The sequence below is a fragment of the Glandiceps talaboti genome, chromosome 1 (assembly GCF_964340395.1).
Source record: "Glandiceps talaboti chromosome 1, keGlaTala1.1, whole genome shotgun sequence".
NCBI classification, from domain to species: Eukaryota; Metazoa; Hemichordata; class Enteropneusta; family Spengelidae; genus Glandiceps; species Glandiceps talaboti.
This window is the reverse complement of record NC_135549.1, coordinates 28382734-28406482: the sequence shown is the minus strand read 5'-3', so window position 1 is coordinate 28406482 and position 23749 is coordinate 28382734. Positions and strand designations below refer to the sequence as shown.

Sequence of the window (23749 nt, the reverse complement as noted above, 5' to 3'; positions counted from 1 at the left end):
TAGGTATTGGGTATCTACTTGATCCGATAAACGGCAACTGTTCAATGGGGCCAATATGGAAGTATGGATATGATGCAAAATCTCAGGCTGGTGGTAACATCTCAATGAATAACGTTACAAGTTATTTTTATCTGGATGATGCCAAATGGGTGTATGAAGGCATGGTAAGGAAATTCACACATTCATCAATATATATTTTGAGTAGATTTTCTATATATTTAAACGTTTCCCTTATTTTACTAAAAAACTTGATGTTAAACACCAATGGTTGAATCTCTTTGGTTATAAATATATCTTAAAGGGGAATGCGACTCCAGGAAACAAAGGCATTTTTATAAACTATGGGTTCTTCCATTATGTTACATTACTTGTAATTTCAGAGTCACATCAAGTTGATCTTGTGTCTTTATAGGGTATCGTTCCTATGGGCTAATGCATCATGGGAGTCAGCAGAAATGATATATTCATGTTACACTCTGAATATTCGTGAGTCTAGCGTGGCTGTACTCCATAAGTGTAAAATAGCCCTCATGAATATTCAATTTGAGCAACTTGAATATATTATTTCTGCTGACTGGCATGATGCAGTAGCCCATAGCAAAGATACGTAACCTATTGAAAGGCACAAGATCAACTTGATATTTTTTCTGAAATCACAAGTAATTGTAGGTGATGTAAACTCATGAAATGACTCTCCAGAACCCATAGTTTATGAAAATGACTTTATTTCATTGAGTTACAGTCCCCTTTAAGCCAATGGGATTGAATATGATTATTCTTGAATTCTAGTCCAACTTCTCCTATAGCCATGACAGATGACTGCTTAGTTTGTACACACAGTTAACTCCTAATTTGACATTGACTGTATAGTATTGATGGTAAAATTCATTCAATACATGTTTTTTTTTATAAGAATTTCAAACGTTGGATGAAAATGTCAAAGTAATTTCATGACAATAACTAATGAATGATGTTAAATTTAATCAAGCAAATAGTCATGCATTGAAGAAAGTTCAATCCGTTGTGAAGAGTACCTGAAAGTTTACTCCAACTGGTCGTATACTGTGAACTAAAATATTAAAATGCAAATTTTATTTTCACATAACTAGAGACAAATGAGTTGTTGAACACATTTTCAATTTATGTGCATTTTTGGTGTATTATTTAGAGAGAGTTATAATTATTATAATTATATATTTTCTGTAGGCTAATGTCCGTGACATCCAGTGCCATGCTTGGATAGCTAAACGTACTGATTATCCAAAGCATGCAATAGAGCAGGGTTATGAAGTCAACTCAACCTGGGAGTACTTCTTTACTGATGTAAGTTTATGTGTATTCTTTTATTAATCATACTATCTTAGCTTCATTTTCATTGGTTGTATGATGACATCTAGATTGTGCAATATTGTATAGATTGGCCAATCATAAACATTCTATCGTAGGTTTTTGTTTATGTTCAGACTATACATGTGAGTTTGGACTTTAAGGCAATATCAGTTATAAAACTGAAAAAACTGCATTTTGGGCTGCATTCACATTGTATATCTTGATTTTGACATAAATCACAGACTAAAATGATTGAATATTACCATTACAGCCTCCATTTGTTCAAATTATTTAACAGTAAGTCTGACCTTTGACCTTGTAAACTCTCTCATTGAACTACTCTTATGTAGGAAACTTAAAGCTTCTGATGTTAATCAAATTGAACTTTTTTGTAGACATATAAACCCCAAACTACACTCTTGCACCTGACCTAACTTAATCACTGCCACAGCATTCACTTAAACTGTTCACACTGGTTTTGTTATTTTGGGTTAAAACGAGAGCAACTTGTCCAGAGCACAACTTGTTCGAGTGTGGAACCCTATATGAATTGGAATTCATCAACTGTTACCGCAAAGTTGTCATTGAGTGCATTTATATTCATAAATAATTGTTGATGTCCACATTATATTAATTTAGTAGTTATGTACATTTTGATATAGTAATCCTGGAGTGATATTTAAAAAACATTTTGATCAAAGATATTACAAGTTTGTGAGTTATGCTTTCTAAGTTCTCCAGATGAAATATTTGTCCTCAGATGTTGGTCAAGATGATAAAAAAGTCAATATTATAATTATTTGAATGATGCAGTGTATCCAATAGCAACAGTCAATAGAACAGAATACATTTCCTCTACATCAAGGCCTTTGCAGCTTTAGTCCAAAAAATTGTATTTTTATGTGGTTTTCTGTCTCAAACATTTACTAATGACAAAACAGTAAAATACAGGTCACCGAACGAATGTGCATATCATACACATTTTACATTCCCAAAGAAAAATTTAGATAGATAAGAAATGGTCTTCCCACAGACCACTCAATACAAATATAAACAACACCACATTCCTACCAACAAACAGGCACTGTATGCATACACACATGTCACCATGGGGAACCATACAAGCAGACTCAAATTCTTGCTGTCATCAATTTGTATATGTCAAAATCTGAGCCTGCAATGTGATGACATTAAATAGCTTCTTTGTTCCCAGGACGTTGTGTGTGTCTGTATATCATTTTGGGTCGGATGTTTATATTTGTAATGAGTGGTCTGTTTCTTTAATCTATATTGTTCTTAATAGGAATGATATGCACAGTCTTCCGGTGACCCTTCCATATTTCTGCTGTAATTTTGTCTCAGGAAAATGTAGCAATTTTCAGTGATAAACTCTGCATGTATATTAAGTAGAAGTTGATTTACTGATTAGAAATGTAAAACGAGTCTACTCTTGTGGCAGATGATACTTTATCTACAAAAAAATAAGATTGTGTATTTTCAGAAGACAGGTCACTTTTGGCAACATGTTGACTGAAATTTAAGCATGTATTTGTACCTTTTGTTTGCATTTTACAGCTAGTAAAAAACACTATGAATGTATTAATGTATTGATATAATCAAACATTTTGTAATAATTATATTACAGCTGGAATGGACATCTGATGGTAATAAGATGGACTCTGAGAAAGGTACTCCAGTCAGATTGGAAATCCGTGCTACTTGGATGGTAAGCAGATTGTATAATTACATGACATATAATATATAATCGCTGACATCAGATCGTGGACAAACAGAATCTGTTACAAACAGAGAAAGTAAACAAATGTATTGGATTAATAACGCCTGGCACAGCATGTTGGAAATACAGAGAGACAAGTATTACATTCTATCATTTGATAAGAACAGCTGTATGTCCACTTTATATGATAGTTTATGTTCACAAGCAAATTTGAAGTTCCCCTGGCAATACATGTACATGCAAAGAGGCCATAAAACTGTTCATATCAAACCATGCTGTTGAATAAAAGTCTCTGCTATTTCACCATGCTGAGCCAAGTGTTGTTAATGCAATTCATTTAGTTTTACTTTCTCTGTTTGTAAAAGTTTGAATTTGTCCACAGTCTGATGTCACTGATTCGGATTGTATATAAATTATACACCAAGCATGACTATTTACAGGTTGATTAGTGCACAATCACCGTCCTATTGATGTAGATTTTTGAACAACTTTATTGACAATTTACTAAGAAATATCATTAATTATTTTAGAGCATTAGTAGTGACAGGTTTGATATTATTAGTGCTCAGTTTACATATTTATCACTGTAGATTATTAGAATAAATTTATCAACAAATTAAAAAAAAAAGAGTGACTTTATTATTATTTAGCACTTAGTAATTACAGGGTTTGATTTTAGTCCCGGTTTCAAATCTCTCTACTGTCATTGTTAGGTTATGATAACTATTGACAAATGACTAACATTAAAAGATGGAAAAGAGTTTGTAATGACTAGAAGCTAAACATGCATTTCATGAGTCTGTTGGCAGATCTGTAGCAATAGAAAATGTCCAGTCAGTCAGTGGTAGGTAACTTTTCTAATTTAAAAAGTAGATAATGGCAATAAGTTTACTATTGGGAAATTGAAGTAAAGCAGGAAGAATGTGTTGAAGAAAATTTAAAACTGAATGCATGAAAAGTATACTAATATCAATTTTGATATGAATTTGTCCAATATTTTGGCAAAAGTGTAGCTATAAACAAAGTAGGGGAGTTTATACAGGACTGGGTAATTCCTTTATGGTCCCTGACATTTATCGTCAGGGTTACAGAGAAATTTAGTTTGCACCATTATGATGGTGAAGATTTATAATATTGACATTGGTTTATATAATTTTTCAGCGAAATGGCACAGTGAACAATACTCATGACATCGTCAACATCTATCATTTCAAGAAGGAAGACAATGTACCATTGTATATGTTTGATATCCAAGCCTGCTATAAGTCCAAGGAAACTAAGATGCTGGCATTTATGCTAAATGGCACCAGTAAGTTTTATGAAATACTACGTAGAATAAAAAAAAAAGATATTGAGGTTTGTTTGTGAGTGTGAGAATCTGTAGCCCTGTTACTAAATGAAAACAGTCTGTAGTAATTGTAATATATGTTATATATTTATAACCATCAGATGTGTACAATACGCTGATATTGAACAACACTCGACAATTCCACACCAATGTACGGAATAGTATTGCAGCCTCTGCCCGTGTGTCTGCACTGAGAGTCGTAGATGTCTATGTAAGTATGATACTTATAGTATGGGTCTGTGCCCGACTGTTTCATGGATTTAATTGGGCACTTTTCGATAAACTTCTGTTACTTTGTCATCATAGGCGTTTCAAATTTGGTCTGATTTGCAGACACTCTCATTTTGTGTAAAAATGTGCTGTTAACTGGAATTAAAAGCATGGGTAAAACAATGGGCACAATACAAAGAGACTTTTAATGTGTAAAGAAAAACTTGTCTACTGGTATATTTATAAGAGATAAAATGAGTAAAATGTACTGTGTAGAGTATGAATACAGCCATATACATGCAACTATGTAATCTATTATTAAAGTCTATAACTGACTGACAACAAAGGCTATGATACTTTGCAGAATAACGTATAATGGACTCAATGGAGTGACAGATTCAGCAAGATGATGGGTTAAATCAACTATATTTGTAACTGAGCTGGAATATAACATCCCACCCCATGAACAATGGAAGAATAGCGATTTGTCTAGTCCAGTTTTCATCACTGCAGTAAAATATTATAAACTCATCTTTTACCTCTTCAATATAGGTCAGATATTTAATAATGTATGAATTGCATCATAAAACATTGATTGCACACTTTTAACCTTTCACCTTACAGGCAGATGATGTCAAAGGTCATGTGAAGGTGTGGTTTACATTGCTGGACAAGCCTCACATTACAGGTGATGTGTCTGGTGTGTTGCCACAGAACAACCTAACAGTTGCATACCGTAACTTGATGTCAGCCATTGACAATGGTACTATGGCAGTCAATGTCACCTACATGGGCAAGGTAATTAAGGTCTATATATAATTACATTATGTACTAGTGAGTACTAGCTTGCAGTGATGTTTGTACATACTAGTGGCATTTTCACTGGCAGTGCAATCAACAATATTATTACATACTTGTTTGCAAGTGATTACAATCAGTCCATGTGTGTGGAATCATTGTGAATGTGCTGTTGTATTGTTTGCAAAATTTACTGTTTTTGATAAAAGTGTTATGACAGAACCTCATGACATGCCAGTTGAAGTGTGGCATACTCGAGGTATTTGCATGAGTGCTTGCAGTGTTCTCTGCGGCTGTACTTTTGCAAGTGTAGTGAGAGTGAAAGTTCTGCATTGTATTGCAAATGCTGTACTGTTGTATATCATGCTATAATAGTATATTGTTATCAGGCTTAGTAAACACTGAACATTTCAAAAGTGTCCATGCACTACTTAAAAAGATACAGCACTCTGAAAATTTGTAAAAAGTAACTGGTTTGCAAAATCTTGGGTAGTTCCCTCACCCCAGGGGGTGGGGGAATTTTCATACGTCTTTTGACAACTGTTTGACTACATTTTTACTGGCTTGGGACAGTTTATACAACTTTGGTACCATGTGTGTTTGATTTCTTATTTTGGTATTTGACAGGTACATACTTTGAAAGTGAAATCCAAGTCGTTGGTTGAAGATGGTGACAATCCACAACCCCCAGCACCACCAGCTGATATTGTCAACAATGGATACTCAGCAGGTAACTCACTATTATTACAGTTCCTGTAACTTGGGTGTTAAATAATTCACAGCTCCCAGAACCACCAGCTGATATTGTACACAGTGTATTTTGTATTACATATAGAATACTGTATCTTGAATAATCAAGGAACTCTGACCATGATGTCATTCATCTAATACTAGCTTTGAGTTGTTCATTTACAGATAGATGTACATCTTAGTCCCGTTTTTCTCAATGTGTAGCTTTCTGTGTACGAATAAAATAAGACCCCCTCCCTCCCCCCTCCCCGAAAGAGGAGTTTAATTGCTACTACTGACAGATCTCAATGAAATTTGATGTCTTAGTATGTTCACTAGTTTGAAATCTTGTATTTGTAACAGACATACGTTTTTCATTCTGTGATGCTAAAATTGCCAAAAAAATGGTGTATTCTCAAATTTACTTCTGAAACTGTGTCAATGTCTTTATGAAAAATTTACCAATATGTAAATTATTCCTATGTATTTAATTGTATGTTTGATGTGAACTAGCTCTGTAAAATTTGTATGGGATTTACCACCATTTACAGATACATTGACAACAGTGACTTTAATAGAATCAGGCTATTACTGCTATTTTATTACACTCGTCTGTAATCCGAGGCTGATTGGTTATAGCAGCACTGTTTTATAATGCTGTAATTTGATTGGTTGTTACAACAGGTGCGATGGTTGGCCTTGCTATTGCCATGATTCTGGTTGGTGGAGTGTTGGGGCTTGGCATTGGATTCTATCTGTGGAAACACAACAAGGGATTCTCCTATCAAGTGCAAGAGTAGGGTATGGGAACCAAAACCCAAATATTTAATATTGTACAGAGATATGTATAATATTAAGTAAAACTGTATATATAACGTAAGCTGAATGAGGGTGAGGCCAGATTGAAATATAGTATTCAGATATTCAAAATGATTTTAAGGATTTCCATATATGGGTATCAGATATTCAAATGATTTTAAGGATCTCCATATGTGGATACCCAATATTTAAATGATTTTTAGGGTCTCCATATATGGATACTCAATATTTAAATGATTTTAAGGATCTCCATATATGAGTACCTGGTTATGATAATATATAGACACCTAGGGTACCCAAATATGCTGAGATGAAGAATGACTCCTCAAGTTATCTGAGAATGCAGTGTTCCCTATATTAAATATACATTTGTTTTGCTACTTGCACAGAGACAGTAGTACTTTTGGTGAATGAATTTCATGTTTTGCATAACTTACATTTAATATATGTTTAGTACTTACCAGTGAAAATTTAGCTAAGAAAGAAGAAGACGGGGAAAGAAAATCGGTAACACTAACAGATATAAAAGAAAAAAAGTCAATTTTCGTGAATGGTTTCTGGTATCAGAAAATATGAAAAGACGTATGAAAAAATATATATTGCTATAATATCAGCTTTTACTTAATTGAGTTCATTAGCTATAAACAATATATACGCTATACATTGTACATTCTATTTAATATGCATTGAGATGGATTCACTGTTTTATCCAATTAGTCTGGAATTCTCAATTAAACCTTTAAAGCCTGATACCGTATAATATGTAGGGTGTAATTACATAGAGTCACTAAAGGGTTAAAGTATATATAAGCAATCTGACCTCTCCCTCATCTGTGTAAAATACCGGTAAAACTTACTATTTACAGCTTATGGCAGTAAGCACACTTCTACAATATAACCCATACTGAACCAAGATATCAGAGAGAAAAAACTGTAGAAAAGAGTTTACATATTAGCAGGGACTGACTACACCACTGCTTTGTATGAAATACAAAGGAAAGCTCCTTGGAAATACTGATCACATCGTTTACCAAGTTTTTACACTCATAAGTGTGTCTGTCCTGGTTGAATTTGTCCTGGTTAATTTTCATGTCCTGTACTTTAAAACTGAATACTATATAGACAATCAGTCCCACAAATGATAAACTAAAAGTGTTAATTGTGGTGTTCTTCCCCAAAGTCTCTTAGAATAGGAAGTATTGTCAGTTGTCACATGATACATACATGTACATATTATAATAGCTTAGCCAATCAGAATGATCATAAGTAGTGCACCTGGTATTTTCAGTTGTCACATGATACATACATATACATATAATAGCTTAGCCAATCAGAATGATCATAAGTAGTGCACCTGGTATTTTCAGTTGTCACATGATACATACATATGCATATAATAGCTTAGCCAATCAGAATGATCATAAGTAGTGCACCTGGTATATTCTCAATGTTAGATTCCTTTAGGATTTGTGATAAGGTTTTAGAACCTTATAAACACAGGGTAAATGTGGTAAAACTGTTCATAGATTTTCAACCTTGTATTGTAAATTTGGTGGGTAACCTTGGTGGTAAATGAGATGGGGAACTTAGATATCCTTAACTAGAACACTTCCTCAGTGTACTCATAAAAAGTCACTTTCTTCCACATTTGTGTATTTATCTTACATATTTATGGATTTGTCTGTCAACATTTTCTTGTCTTTGAAAACACATCAATATTGTAATCAAGTTTAACACATGAATTATAGTGTGTGTAATGTATGTATTACATCATTTATGGTTTTGTTGTATGGGTGTGGTTTAATTTGGTGGCACATATATACAAGTACACTGTTTACAATGCAAACAAATTATGATATAAATGATAGCAATAAGTTTTGAGTTATAATAAAAATTGCCAGAAGTGCCATATAAATATCTATAAGTGTTGTTGGGTAAATCAAATGTGATTTATTAAAGTAAACAAAGCAGTCATATCAGCTTTTTATGCTAAATATTTATAATATGATAATCTAGTCTATAGTCTTGCCCTAGTGTGGTATTTTGAACCGGTTTGAAATTGATTTTGAAGTTGGGTATCCTGTCCCCACATGTACTGAAACTGGTTGAACCAATTTAGTTGAATCTGTTCAAAACTATCTCAGGGTGGTTTTGAACGAGTCAAAGTAAATCAGTTTGAAACTGACACAAAAAAAGTTTTGAAATTGAATCAAAGTCAGTTTTCCTGTCCCCTCAAAAATGAGTTTAAACTGATTTAGTTGAATTCAAAGTAAATGACTTCAAAAGTGACAAAAAAAGCAAAAGTGAAGTGATTCACATCCATCGCTCAGTTTTCTAACGGGGACAGAGACTGGTTTTAAACTGGTTTAAGAGAATTGATTCAGTATATGAATTGGTTTAGAATCTATTCAGGTGGGGGACAGTGCTTATGGCAGTCAGTAGAATATGAAGTGCCATGACTTTACCTTATGGGATTATTTGTTTGTTAATTTCATTGATTTTGTTTATATAGTTTGCTTATTCATTCAGATTTTAGAATTGACGGTACTAAATCATAGTGAGATTGTAATTAGTGTATGCATGACTTTACTAGTCACAATTCTATTCTCCATTGGTGGTACTTTAATTGACATATTACATAGTCTTAAAAATATATTTAACATAGTATGCACCTGGTAAGTTTTTGCTGTTATTTCATTAGTACCGATGTACCTTAAGGAAACTCCAAACATTTTCTGTTAAATTTATGATGGACAATCAGGGGTCACTGCAAATCTTTTCTAAATAGAAGTCAAAATGATAACAAAATGAGACCTGTTTAGTGTCATCCTATATATCCACTAATAAATGTACTGTGTTTAATTCTTATGGGGAAAATAAAAAAGATTATGATTTCCTTTAAAAGAAGATGGCGAACTCCAAATTTAATTTCCATTTAACAAAAAATCCTGAAACAAACTTTCACATTATAACAAACTTTGGAGAGACTTTAAGAACTTTGGTTTTCAGGAAAAGTGGTTCCTAAGGCACGATGGACTTCTGTCATCATATTTAGCATGTTTATAATCATAATGATATTATATTGTGCCTAATTATGTATTTTAGTGATGTTGGTAATTCTGAATAATACACAGGGTCTTGGATATATATGCCAATTTGTTGTTGCTGTATCACTTGTAGTTCGAAATGCATGTCATAATTATACAATAATTTTGGTACTACGCATTTATTGTAATCATGTCTTTTGTTGATGATTCTGGTTTGTCAGATTAATTTAATTTTTTTTTGTCTTGAATTATATAAACGAGATTTTCTTATTTGTGGAAAAAACATTGATACTGTTTTCTTTGCGTGTGTAGATCTCAAAACACATTTTTGTTTCTGATTTTAATTATACTATGGGAACAGCTGTTTGTGTTCTGGCTTGATAGAAATCGTGACTGGTTTGTCATCTTGCCCTTATATGAATTTATTACCTGATCTTACCCAGGGAAACACTGCTCTGTTTTCTGGTCTGTATTGACATTTACAATTGTTGTTTTCTTACTTCGTAGGAAAGGTCATATTTTCTAATTCTGACTAAACACTGGGTGTTTTCTGATTAGAATTATTTGTGGTTTTCATAACGAAACACTGGTTGTTTTCTGGTCTTATTTATAGAAACCCTCATTTTCTGGTCTTATTTATAGAAACCCTCATTTTATTGTCTTATTTATAGAAACCCTCATTTTCTGGTCTTATTTATAGAAACCCTCATTTTCTGGTCTTACTTATAGAAACCCTCATTTTTTGGTCTTATTTATAGAAACCCTCATTTTCTGGTCTTATTTATAGAAACCCTCATTTTCTGGTCTTATTTATAGAAATCCCCATTTTCACCCTTGTTTTCTGGTCTTATTTATAGAAACCCTCATTTTCTGGTCTTATTTATAGAAACCCTCATTTTCTGGTTTTATTTATAGAAATCCCCATTTTCACCCTTGTTTTCTGGTCTTATTTATAGAAACCCTCATTTTTTGGTCTTGCATGTATTTATAGAAACTCTTGTTTTCTGGTTTTGTTTATAGAAACACTGGTTGTTTCATGGTTGTTTAAAACACTAAACTTGTTAGGAGGTTACTTCTAGAAACCATTTTGATGATGATTGCATAATAGAGTGACTTGCCTCAGGTAACAATATATCGGTGTATGGGAAGAAGATATAAACTATATCTTTATATATGATAACTATTTCGTATTCGATAAAACAGTTAATAGACGTTATATCATCATATCCTATACTCAAATATCTCTAACCCTAATGATATTAATTGTCTCACTCATTTTGGTTGTGTTACAAAACAGACTAGGGTACACAAAATACTTATCAAGCCAGCCATGTGTTCTTAAGCCTTGCTTAACTTGTTGCATTTACCTTTCTTTTTTCTAGAATCATGTATAAAATTAATTGTGAACTACATAGGGAGCAATTGACAAAATTAGAGATATTTCTACACACTAAGTTTTTTTTGTTCAGCATGGTAAAATACGAGTGACCTACGGGGTCTTTGTAACATGAATTTAAGTAGTGACAACCCTTAGGTCATGAGTATTTTCCAGCTGAATGAAGAAAAATATTGGAGAATAACAATTATACCAGCGCTGAGTAATAGCAAAGAAAAATCGGGGAAAGTAACGACAATTTTGAACGTTTTGACTCATATTTTGAACATGGCCAGTGACTTAGACACACATTGTCATGACAAGAGATGCGCGTTGTCATGACGTAGAATGACCATATTGGGACCAGAGAATATTTTCTGTTCTAAATGACTCATGCATGGTATAATTGGTATTGCCATTTCTTTGAAATAAAAAGCATATCGTAAAACCTCATTATTCCAGCCGTAACATCTGGTGTATATTTATAGAATACTTACGTGTAGTCATAAAGTTTGGTGAAAGAGATATGATTCTATACTGTGTGTTATTTCTTAGTTTTGAATTCTAAACAACTTGCAAATAATCAGTGCCTTTAAAGTGAATTTTGTAGAAAAAAAAAAATAGATGCAGAGCAGAGTGGTCTTAGGTGTTATTTCTCTATCATCAGTATTTGATGTTCATGAAGTATCTTCCTGAGAAATTTATTGAAATGCTGCAACATAATGTATGTACTATCCAAGATTTTCATCTATAGATTATGACAGTGGTAGATTGTCTATTGGGAAGCTGACACAGACACACACTAAAAACTATTCTTGCGAGATGTTGATATAAGCCATCAATGGACATATATGAAATTATGCTCATAGCAGGATGGTGTCTCCTGTTTGCAAGCTTGCCTCAAGTGGCTATACATTCAACCTCACTCAGTGTTTACACTATCTTGATTACAAGGTGATTATATCCACATTAAAACAAGGCAATGCTATCACCCAAATTTTGGAATCTACCATATGCAACAACAACAATAGTTTTAGTTTGTGTCTATCTTAGTCTGTCCGTAGCAGGTTTCTCTTATATTAGTAATATTTTTTCAGTCTTAGTCTTTCTACACTAAAGTGTTTTGTTGTATGTCTTGACAATGCATTTGTGGAGTGTAACATTTGATTTAATCAGAAGGTGAACTCGGTTACTCTTTACTATATTATGGACCAATAATTTTGAATTTTTTAGTATTAGAACTTTTGATTTAAATACAATATATGCTTTACGTGAGTGTTGAACCTGCACTAGCTGCAACTGGGACATTTGTGTTATCAAATAACCAAAAGATATATTCACTAAAATCGAACGGTCACTTATAAATAGACATTGCATCTGTTATTAATTAGTCAGTCTAGGTTTTGTATCTGTCACCATGATAAAACTGTACACATTGTAACTGGAGACTCATTTTTACAATCGGAGAATCACAATACATTCACTGAAAATTGTTGAAATACCAATAATCACACATTATACATGTTAATCAGTGGTCAATATTATCAATAAGGAGTACAGAAACAGGTTGAAATCATGATCACCGTTGAGGGCGCAAACATCAATTTGATTTATCTATATACAACTACAAAAATACATTATTATACCATTTAACAAAACAGTTTTTTTTTTCTTCAAAAAACGTTTCAGTTGCAGCTGATGCAGTATTACGAGTATACAAATACACACACTTGTATTGTTTTATTTTTGAATGGTGGAATCTTTCACTATATATACCTTGAGATGTTGAGGACATATGGATGAGAAATAGCTAATTATTTTATAAAATGGTTTACTATGTTTTCCTACTTAAAAAAAAACAATAACAAAGTGAAACAACATAGACCAAGTCTGTGGTTGTAATTGCAAACATGTGAAATGTTTTATGGTACGTACAGTAAGTAATTTGTAAGCAAACTGAATTACAGCAAGTAGTTACTTGTAACCAAAAATAGACACCAAATAAACCGTATATGTACTTCAGTATACATGAAAGTAAATGTTGCATTCACAGGCTGGATGTGATGTACTTATAACTTGATGATGTGTTTAGTTTGTTTACAAATAGCTTCCTCATGTACTCGCATAAATAAATACCTATTTCTCGTCCATATTACCATATTTAAGGTCAGTGCAGAATCATCATACACAGACACGTACTATACCAGGCAGTCTGTATATTTATGAATATTCTGTCATCGTTAATTTTGGATGTTGGTGTTTCTTTTCTTGGAATGTGTTCTTTCACAAAGATGGATCTTATTTGTTTAGATTGAATTCTTTTATCATGTATTTTTATTATTTTGATGTCACAGTGGATAAGTACTTGAAGATACGTCATGTCGCTCCACCCTCACCGGGCTGCTCTAAAAAGGTGTTGACCGATGTGTGAGGGCGCCCTGTCACAGCGTACCTTACATACTATGGCATCATGTGTGTATTTGTCTTGGGGTATATAAGCTTACCTATGTTACCAGCACAGCTTGAATAAACTGAGGTTTGAAGTAAGGTATACATGTGTTCCTGTGTGGTTCTTTAGCCCCTCTCACCATAAGGCCGTGTGCTGTATGAATTGGCTCTGTCCGTGTGTGTGTGTGTGCGTGTGCGTGTACATGTGTCCATTTATCTGTAATACCTCGGTACATTGTAATACAGTCCTTATCAATTAGTATAATACTTAAAGTACCAATGGCAATTGTTTGACAAAAGAGAAAGACAAGATAATAGTGGGCCACATGATCAATGAGTACCTGTGTACTGGAGAAATAATAATTCATGTTACTGTGTCACCACCACCGATATTACTACATGTATTATTACAAGAGAAGCAGACGAAAGAGTAAAAGAATTGTCTAGAACACAAAATTTAATGCAAAGATAACAGATAAAATAAAAAGCAAATAAAAAACCTCATGAGTCAATGCAGCGGCTATGAAGGAAGAAAACTTCTTACGTCATTTTCATAGGCCGTCAATGCGAATGTTCGAAAAAATAACAATCTACATCCCAGAGTTCTTAGCGCGAGTGCTTATTCAATGAAATGGAATGCGTTCGACCACATTCTCTATTTGCGTTTTTCTAACAGTGGGCGGGTTACCGAGGTAACACAATCGAAGTTTTCATAAAGAGCGAAAAGCGCGTACATGTGCTCTTGTTCTCAACACAACGATTTTTATATATCGTCTTTTCCTTTTCGTTTGTCTTTCTGTGACACACAGCAACTATATAGGTAAGCAGACTTCTGTCACGGTATGTGATGCAAATTTCAATTAAAAGCACTTGTGTCTTTGGCTTGATGGTTGCGCTTCTGTTTCCAGCGTAAACAAATTGTGGGAACGAGGAACACCATGACGACCCGTGTCCGTATAAATTCCACGACCATCGCAACAACATCCCATTCCATGTTCATCATTCGAATGCTCAACACAGTATTCATATACGGGTATCTACAATTACTAACTAATTACTCCTGTCAAAAATATCGTTTTCCTGGATCCCAGAAGACCAATTTGAAGGTATCGTAAGTTAAGATATGTGCTTTGTATTTTGTATTTCACTGAATTTCAGTTTCGTATTGTAATGTTCAGTGGTTGGACGTGAAACTATTGATGACCGTTTTTGACCAATCAACAAAACGTGTACCCCCCCCTTGTTTTTCTCCATTTGCACATTGTTATTGAAGTTTTTTCTGGTCTTGGAGTCTATTATTTTGCTTATTAACTCATTGCAAGTGTATTTCACATATTATTGTTTTATTTACTTGTTCTTTTGGATTTGTCTTTCATTTACTTGCCATTCATATGTATAAGCCTGATGATGACGAAACCAATATCACGAATGATTTAATATTTACACAGAAAGTGTGATATGTACAGTCCTGTAATTAGTTTGGTTTATGCTTGGTTTTCTTCAATTTCCGTTTGTACCTGATGATATCACAGGTACGAAAGCTGAAAACGGTTATGTCATTTTTTTTATGACAGCAGTTTCTTTTTAAGACGATAGCTACCCCTTATTGTACAAGTACAGATAACTCACACACACACACACACAGACAGACAGACAAACAAACAAACAAACAAACAAACAAACAAACAACAAAACACAAACAGACATACTCATATTAAACCCTTCCCCAACGAAGTGAAATGGGAGGTCGTCATGTTTGTTATTACACTAACCAATGTTTAATATCCCTGATTCCATTTCTTTACTCCCCCAATCCTACCATGTACTCGTTCAATTACTTACAAAAAAGACAAAATACCTGCTAATAGACGTATATGGAGCGTAATCCACGTCAAAAGTCGAACCCGTCAATTGACAAGTCAGGAACGTCAAGTGATGTCAGGTGCATCAAATGACAAGTCAGGAACGTCAAGTGATAAGATGAGGTGCGTCAAATGACAAGTCAGGAACATCTCAGGTGCGTCAAATGCCAAGTCGGGAACGTCAAGTGATAAGTCATCAGGTGCGTCAAATGACAAGTCAGGAACGTCAAATGACAAGTCAGGAACGTCAAGTGATGTCAGGTGCGTCAAATGACAAGTCAGGAACGTCAAGTGATGTCAGGTGCGTCAAATGACAAGTCAGGAACGTCAAGTGATAAGTCAGGTGCGTCAAATGACAAGTCAGGAACGTCAAATGACAAGTCATGTACGTCAAGTGATAAGTCAGGTGCGTCAAATGACAAGTCAGGAATGTCAAGTGATAAGTCAATGTCTTCAATTAATGATCAGAAATGCAGGAATGATAGTCGAATGATAGGTCAAACTCTTGACGATGAACCAATCTACTACCAAAACTGGTGTACATAGTTGAAGTACTTGGTACCCCTTCGTATGGTTGATCGTCAACCCAACTACGTCACGACGCGTCATGACCTACGTCATATTTCTTCATGCAAGGTTTCTTCAGATTCTAATTAGTAAGCTAGGAATGACAACGGTGATCGACCGGGGAGAAGTAAAGCTTCGAATTCTTGAGCGCATGTTAAAACAGAGGAAGTAGTTGCACACAACGAATAATATACTTTTGTTTTGTTTACTTGTGTGCTGTTCTGTTTGGCTGATGATCTAATAAACTAGTCATAGCGATATGAAGTCGGATCTTTTTATGTCTTTCAAATTTGACAAGGGCAATCCTTTGTTGCTAAACACATAAAGGAATAACACTCTGGGTTATATTCAGAGTCGATATATTCATGATATATGATGGAAGAAAACAAGAACTACGTAGTTTTATCACAAAAATAAACTAAATGTATCCACATTCAATTTTCGTTTGAATGTTCTCAGCATGAAATAACATATCTTGACCTAGGCCGGGGTCAGAATTTACGGCAGGTTGGGGGGGGGGGCAGAAATTGGGGAGAGGAGGGCATGAAAAAAACTCAGGGTTCAAAGAGGGGGGGGGGCATGACGATTCTGATGGACTGAAAGGAGGGGTTGGCTCATGATTTGAATCAAATTAAACCTCAGGAGCGGTCGTTTACAGAGAATACAATCATTAAAAAATTTCTCACACCTTCGCCGCAATAACCTTTAACACCTATCTTCAGTAATGAGGTGGATGAAAGCTATGTGAATGTATTTATGCATGCCTTCCCCTGTCTGTCTGTCTGTCTGTCCGTCCGTCCGTCCGTCCGTCCGTCTGTCTGTCTGTCTGTCACTGTATCTGTGTCTGTCTGTCTGTCTGTCTGTCTGTCTGTCTGTCTGTCTGTCCGTCTGTCTGTCTGTCTGTCTGTCTCCATCTCTCTCCTCCCCCCTCTCCCCTCTCTCTCTCTCTCTCTCTCTCTCTCTCTCTCTCTCTCTCTCTCTCTCTCTCTCTCTCTCTCTCTCTCTCTCTCTCTCTCTCTCTCTCTCTCTATAGAAAATAAGAAAAAGTTGTATCATGTAGTAAATACACGGCAAGTTTAATAGGTGTCAAAGAATTGATACGAAGATACGAAGAAATTGACCTGTACATGTTTCAGCGATACTAAATCAATGAACAATATCTATTTGACATTTGTAGTGAAAGCTTTCCCCAATAGTACCATACAAATACAAATACAGACACAACCATGACATTGAGGTACTTCTGCCATGGAAGACTTTCACTTAATCAATGCAAACTGTGACGCATACCAACTGCAAAGATACCTCCCTTAGGGACCGGTCAGTTTCTTCGGCCTGGATTTCAGATTCCAGTTTCTGTTATACACTAGGTATGACCACCTAAAATTATCTAACATACCGGTGACTTTAGTGTACATGCAATATTAATGTCCCTATGCCAATGTTATGGGCCCATTTTTATGTGACATGGGAAACTCCTTTAAAACTTACATTTACGTTAGTTATATTATTGATGTAGCTTTAAGTTTGAATAAGTTATTGGAATATTTTTGTAGGCCACTAAAAAGAAAAAAAAAAAGTTTCTCATCAGGAAATGTTGTCTAAAGTTGTGCCCATTCGGTACTAAAAGTAAAAAAAAATTGTATACTGCTATTCCAAGCATTCACAAAGGTAAACCCATTGACACGAGAATTTGATATTCATTACTAGTATTTTATTTCTGTTTGTTACAGTTATCAAAGTAACGTTATATACAAATACTTAATCAAGGAAGCCGTCTAGCTATAGGTTAACACCACAAGAGAAAATGAGAAAGTTTCTTGGTAATTGTTACCTTGCAAATCCAAACTGTGCAGGAAAAATCGAAATGCAAAATAAAGCTAAATAAAAACATCAACAAAGTCACAAAACAGTTCGACAATCTTTCATGATTGAAGAAGTCCCATCTTACAGCAAACTTACTAATGGATCAGATAATTGTTGGGGCATGGCTGACAATTTTCAATTCTTTAGAGCGATTTTTTCTTTATCCAAAATTCGCCAAAATTTTCTAAAACAAAATCCATTTCACACATTCAAACGTCAAATTTATGGGCCCTCAACAAATTAAATGATGTTACAGGAAACTCATACAATTTATCTAATCAGAATCAAATCATTGCTACTGCTATAAGTCCGTCACTTTGTTCGAATGTAACGCTTTACGTTGCCCAAAAGAAGCCACCCATTCACGATACTATAACAACTAACCAGAGAGACAGGCTGTCTGGACATACTGAATAAATATAATGTTCGGGATAAACATACACAAATGGAGGCAGAATCACATCAATTTATGTGTCATCAACAATGCACAATAAAATAAAATTAAATTCGTCAATTTTTGTACTTACTATTCAATTGTTACATTTTTTCATATTGCAAACATTTTTTTTTTGCTCCAGCATAAAAGGATATGACACAAGAAAAAAAATTGTTCGAATATTTTTGCAGATATATTTTTACACTGATTGACGTTTGTACGCAAGAGAAGGAAAAGAGAGCGGGACCCGAAACAGTTCCGTTCCTTATCTATTTGCATTGCTTCGAAGAGTAATCGATACACCGTATTTTAATATGTTATTACATGTATTGGTGTTCTAAGCATATCTGCTAATAACTCTAATTCGGCATATCAAATCCACGGTTGACGTGATCATGTGTCTCAACGTCATTAAATGAATATTGCTGCTGGTGTTCCTCTTTGGTATAACTTGATTCATTGCCCAGTGGTTTAAATGGAACATCTTTTTCATCTAGGCACTCACTATTGGTTTGGATCGATACATGTGAAACTTTAGGATCGGTCTCTCCATCACCTGGCTCCACTTTCTCTGGACAAACTTTTCCATTTTCGAAATTGATTTCACTGGTTGGCTTTGACTCAGGCTTCGATGGGCCAATGAATGACAAGACAACAGGCATCAAAAACAGAGCATGGCAAACAGAAAACACAACCACTAGGAACATAATTCGAAAGAACGAGATGAAAACGTACGACTCAGCAAAGACAAGAACAATTACGCCAATAAAGGACGAAATACCGGCATTTAGAACGGGGACACCAGCACGGGATAAGGCAACGGCGACACGAGAATTTCTGTCTTTGCCCTCGGCCTTCAGGAAAGCATGACAAATGTGTGCCGAAAAATCAACTGAAAAACCAACGCTCATAATGAGATGGGTCATTGTGATAGAGCTGAGAGATAAGTCCCAGAAAGGCATGTAACCTAAAATCCCGACCAGTATCATGACCACAGCAATGGTCATGTATATTACACAAAGAAGGTTGGCCATAAATATTAGGCAAACAAGAAATGTGGCAAGAACAGCCATAGAAAGTGTAAGTAGTGTACTTGGGAGGACCTGTACATATTGTTCATAATAAATGAAAGCCCCGGTGTATGCAAAGGCTGGTAATGGGGAGTCAGCAGCAAGTTCTCGAGACTTCAGCATCATTTGACCTTCTAAATAGGTACTTTCTTGACCTTCTGCCTGCACATACACCCTGGATGCAATTATGTCACTCCCAGTGATGCTCAAATCTCCCAAAAACATGGGGTAGGTTGGGAGGAACTCATTTTGGAGGGCATCTATGAAATCAATCTCGTTTGTGGGAAGTGAACCATTCCTTGACAGTGCAAAGCTATCAATCCAGGACAGCCGAAAATCATCCTTGAAGAAATCATCTTCTGTGAATGATATCAACAAATCATTGATCTGTGTTTGTATTTCTGGTGTCCAGTAGGCAACTGGTTCGTCAATAACAGAGTAGACAATTGGGCCGTCATCGTTGAAGTACTCGACCTGAAGATGTAAGTATGGATAAAGATAGGAACTTGGAGGAACAAGATTGCTGAGAATCAGCCCTTCTTCAAGTAGGGTACATCCCCAGATCGCTACACCGAGATATGCACAAAAAGCAAGAATAATGCATATCTTAATCGGTGTGTAAAGGACAATCTTTGGGAGATACTTTCTGGGCAATCTCTCAAAGACCGATTCATCATTTATGGATGTTGCATCAACTTTTTTGCCTCTACAGCAACAAATGTAAAGACTTGATTTTCCCTCCATTTCTTCATCAGGTGGCACTTCTTGGCAGGTCATGCAATGACGGTTTGCTCTTACACGTCGAGTATGGAAAACCAGGTTACTGCCAAAGAATGTACACTGCATGATATAGCACCAAAAAACTGCACATGCTGCAAGTAGAGCGAAATATGAAAAATGGTGAATGCCAAACAAAAGGTCAAATTGAATGAAATTTGGTCCCAACTGTTTCAATGTCAATGGCTTATTATAACACTAAATTTCTCTTTGATATGCTGGCTTAATAGTATGTTGCCATTTTCAGATTAAGGTAAAAAGTGAAATAAAGTTATTTGTCTTATTGATATGTATATATTTTAGGAGGGGGTGGAAAGGGGGGGGGGACTATTGTCCATAAAATTTCCATTGAGAATACTACAATCGCAGCCAATTTGGCTTTGAATTCTGGTTCAGTTACGTTGTTGGACGCTATTGAACGACATGCGTTTTCTACGGGCACTCCAGTTTTCCCGACACATTAATACAAAAAAAATGTTCCTATAATTTGGTTTACCTGTAGACACCTTTAATAAATAAATAAATAAATAAATAAATAAATAAATAAATAATAAATAAAACGCAAATATTGCTGGAAGACGTTCATAGACAATTTTAGAAAACATTTGTATAAAAATTACCTGTGTAGATGCAAAAGTTTCGGACACTAGGAAAAACATTCGCCGATCCAATGCTGAATGCTAGCAAGTCTGTTAGTGATGTGATGGTTATCGATACACCGGCGATGCCAAATGCAGTCGCTATACGTCTTTCTGGAGTTGCATCCGGTTTACTCTCATGCCAGCCGGCCATCAGCAGAAACATATCATCAACTCCGATTGCTGTTAAATAGAAAGAGACTCGAGTTTACTAGCGTGTTTATGAAACTACCAACAAGAACTACCTTGGATTATTAATTTTGTTTTACATGAACTCGATGAGTAAAGGTTGACCACTTAGATTTAGTTTTCTTTGTTAATTACAACAACAACAACAACAACTATTCAACGGCACAACAGGGTCTATAAAACTCAGGTATAGCGCTATTATGCGAACTAATTAGCATAGTCGTTGTTACCAAATCTGCTCTCATCTTCTTAATTGTGAAGGTCACCTTACAAGTACCAGTGGGTAGAACAAGTGAATTTTCAATGTATGAATGGTAATACTTCCATAAACATTTCCATGTGAATCGCTTATTGCTTCCTAATACACAATCGTAGCCAACCTCTAAGGCTTATGATCTTCGGGTCATAACTTGTGATGTAAAGAATTTCTATAAGGGTTACTCTCAGATAGATTAAGTTGTAAAAGTGAAGACAGAAACAGACAAATCACTATTCAAATTTCTGTTGCGTGAACTTATAATTAGTATGCATTTTTGTATTTGAGTCACTTTTATCATTTCACACCAGTTATATACATAATATTCGAGTGTTCGCAGTTAAAACATGTCTTGTTTTCGTGTTTATCCATCTACACTAATTTATCCATATTGTAACTTTTTCGATATTGTCAACCCGAGACTAACGACAGAATATACATTTCAAATACAAATGGGGCCAAAAACATGCATGTTTCCCATAACGGCCATTTGAAAACAAGAATTTTTTGTATCTTCGAGGATCTGTTTAAATGTTCTGTACACATTTTATAATACAGAGGTCAAACGAGACTTCTCATTGATGTGACCATACTTTCTGTGTGATATGCAGAAGACACCGTGTGGTACGCTGTATTCCACCACCACCACCATCATTATTAATGTTGTTCTGATCACACGAGGCGACGACGTTTTCAAATCTCTCTGCTTCTCGCGCGACTTTGCAGTTTTTTGCAACTTTTTGAAAACAAATTTCTAATTACCTAAAAAAAACATTAGGGTGGCATTAGAAAACTAGGTTGGGTGGGTCACCGGAACCAAACATTTATTTTGGTCTGAGCACACAATTCCACATTGTTTACACTTACCTATGATCAGATACGGCATAACACCAACTATATTCAGATTAGTTACACCAATATAGCCACAAAACCCAAAAGAACCAAGAATTGCGAACGCAGCTGCCAAGACACCCATACTTGAAAGGATAAGTCGGGTTGTTACACAGTTCCAGGTACTGCACACAAAGTTTGCATATGTTATCATCAAAACGAAAGTGATGACAAAGTAGACAATATCGGCATCTGTGCCCTCGTCAAGTTCGTAGTTTAAACTTTCTGATACGGAGTAAAAGAATTCAGAGTTATTTGTTTCGACTGTACTCATCTTGTCTAGGAGAGCCCTTTCCCACAGCAAAGCCTCACGTCTCATGTTATCACCTTCGATAAGATGATACCTTACTCTCAGTATTTCAGCGCTTTCTATGTATGAACCATCAGGACTCGTCACTATACCTCCCAATATTCTGTCGATGTTTACCGGTTCGCCATTCAAACCAATCGCTGTTGGATAAGGCAACGGATTTGCAAGGAAGCTGTCAATATCTGTATCATTGATAAGATTCAGTATCCCCTCTACAACACATTCGCCATTCCTCCGAGCGCATAAGTCAGAATACGTGTACAACTGCCCATCTACTGTCTCTGTTACGTCGATTATGATGCTGTCAAGTGCCAAGAGGTCTGTCAGAATTGGTGATGTCAAAACGTTATCTCCTTTCGCAGGAGCAAGCAGGTATATCTCACCATACACCCCAAGTGTTGCCATTTGATGGACATAAAAGTCTGTGGCACTCCGGTCTTCAAAGAGCGCTTTAACTCGATCTCTGTCTATGTCTGCTTGACTATTCTCAGGCGTGTACAGGTATTCCATGTTTCGTTCGTACTCTTGGAAAACAAGACCGACCCCAAGAACAGCTGTCGCAGTCAAAGATATGATTAGGACTGTCCAGGGGTAGCGTGCGAGAAAGACACCATATTTCTCAAAAGCGTTGCTGTAGAATTTCTCTGCTTTTTCGTACAAAGTCATGACTGGGTGGTATGTCACATTTGTTTACGGTTACTAAATGCGCACGGTCTTCAGTTGAAATGATACGGATGTGTTCTTTGCATACAATGAAAATATCAGATGCCACACGATGCTAAATAACATAAAGATTACGTAGTTGACAACTGCTCAAATGGGATTTCCCCCTTTGTCCCCGAGGCTTATGGAACCTCCCATTGTTAGCATTAATATGCATAAGCATTACGTTAATCATTCCTAATGTTAATTTATAATATAACACGTGCATTGTCAAATGATATGATACGACTGGACCTTAACTTCTCAGCAAATGATGTTGACAGTTTGTACCAGCTTCACATTAATCCTTTAAGAGTTTAACAGTCTGATCATTTAATATTTGA

At 35.3% G+C, this 23749-nt stretch overlaps 2 protein-coding genes across 3 annotated transcripts in view; one reads left to right on the top strand and one right to left on the bottom strand.

Annotated features, from left to right (window-relative positions):
* Positions 1-13935, top strand: part of LOC144453549 (uncharacterized) — a 28309-nt gene extending 14374 nt beyond the window's left edge. For both annotated transcript variants that reach the window (XM_078144878.1, XM_078144869.1), the window contains exons 7-14: positions 4-164; positions 1207-1323; positions 2975-3055; positions 4229-4376; positions 4517-4626; positions 5250-5423; positions 6051-6153; positions 6837-13935. In XM_078144878.1, coding sequence (XP_078001004.1) covers positions 4-164; positions 1207-1323; positions 2975-3055; positions 4229-4376; positions 4517-4626; positions 5250-5423; positions 6051-6153; positions 6837-6952 — 1010 coding nt within the window. In that variant the 3' untranslated portion in view covers positions 6953-13935. The remainder of the gene's footprint in view (positions 1-3; positions 165-1206; positions 1324-2974; positions 3056-4228; positions 4377-4516; positions 4627-5249; positions 5424-6050; positions 6154-6836) is intronic.
* Positions 13936-18931: 4996 nt separating this feature from the next.
* Positions 18932-23369, bottom strand: LOC144435394 (patched domain-containing protein 3-like). Its single transcript, XM_078123993.1, has 3 exons — positions 22370-23369; positions 21040-21240; positions 18932-20514 (listed from the first exon to the last, which is right to left on the bottom strand). The coding sequence occupies exons 1-3, from the start codon at positions 23367-23369 to the stop codon at positions 18932-18934; spliced, it is 2784 nt and encodes a 927-aa protein (XP_077980119.1).
* Between the last annotated feature and the right edge of the window lie 380 nt (positions 23370-23749).

Coding starts and splice junctions, on each gene's coding strand:
- LOC144435394 (XM_078123993.1), bottom strand. CDS start 23,369: ATGACTTTGTACGAAAAAGCAGAGAAATTCTACAGCAACGCTTTTGAG. Junction 21,241..22,369: donor TATGCCGTATCTGATCATAG/GTAAGTGTAAAC, acceptor TCTATTTAACAG/CAATCGGAGTTGATGATATG. Junction 20,515..21,039: donor AAACTTTTGCATCTACACAG/GTAATTTTTATA, acceptor CTCTACTTGCAG/CATGTGCAGTTTTTTGGTGC.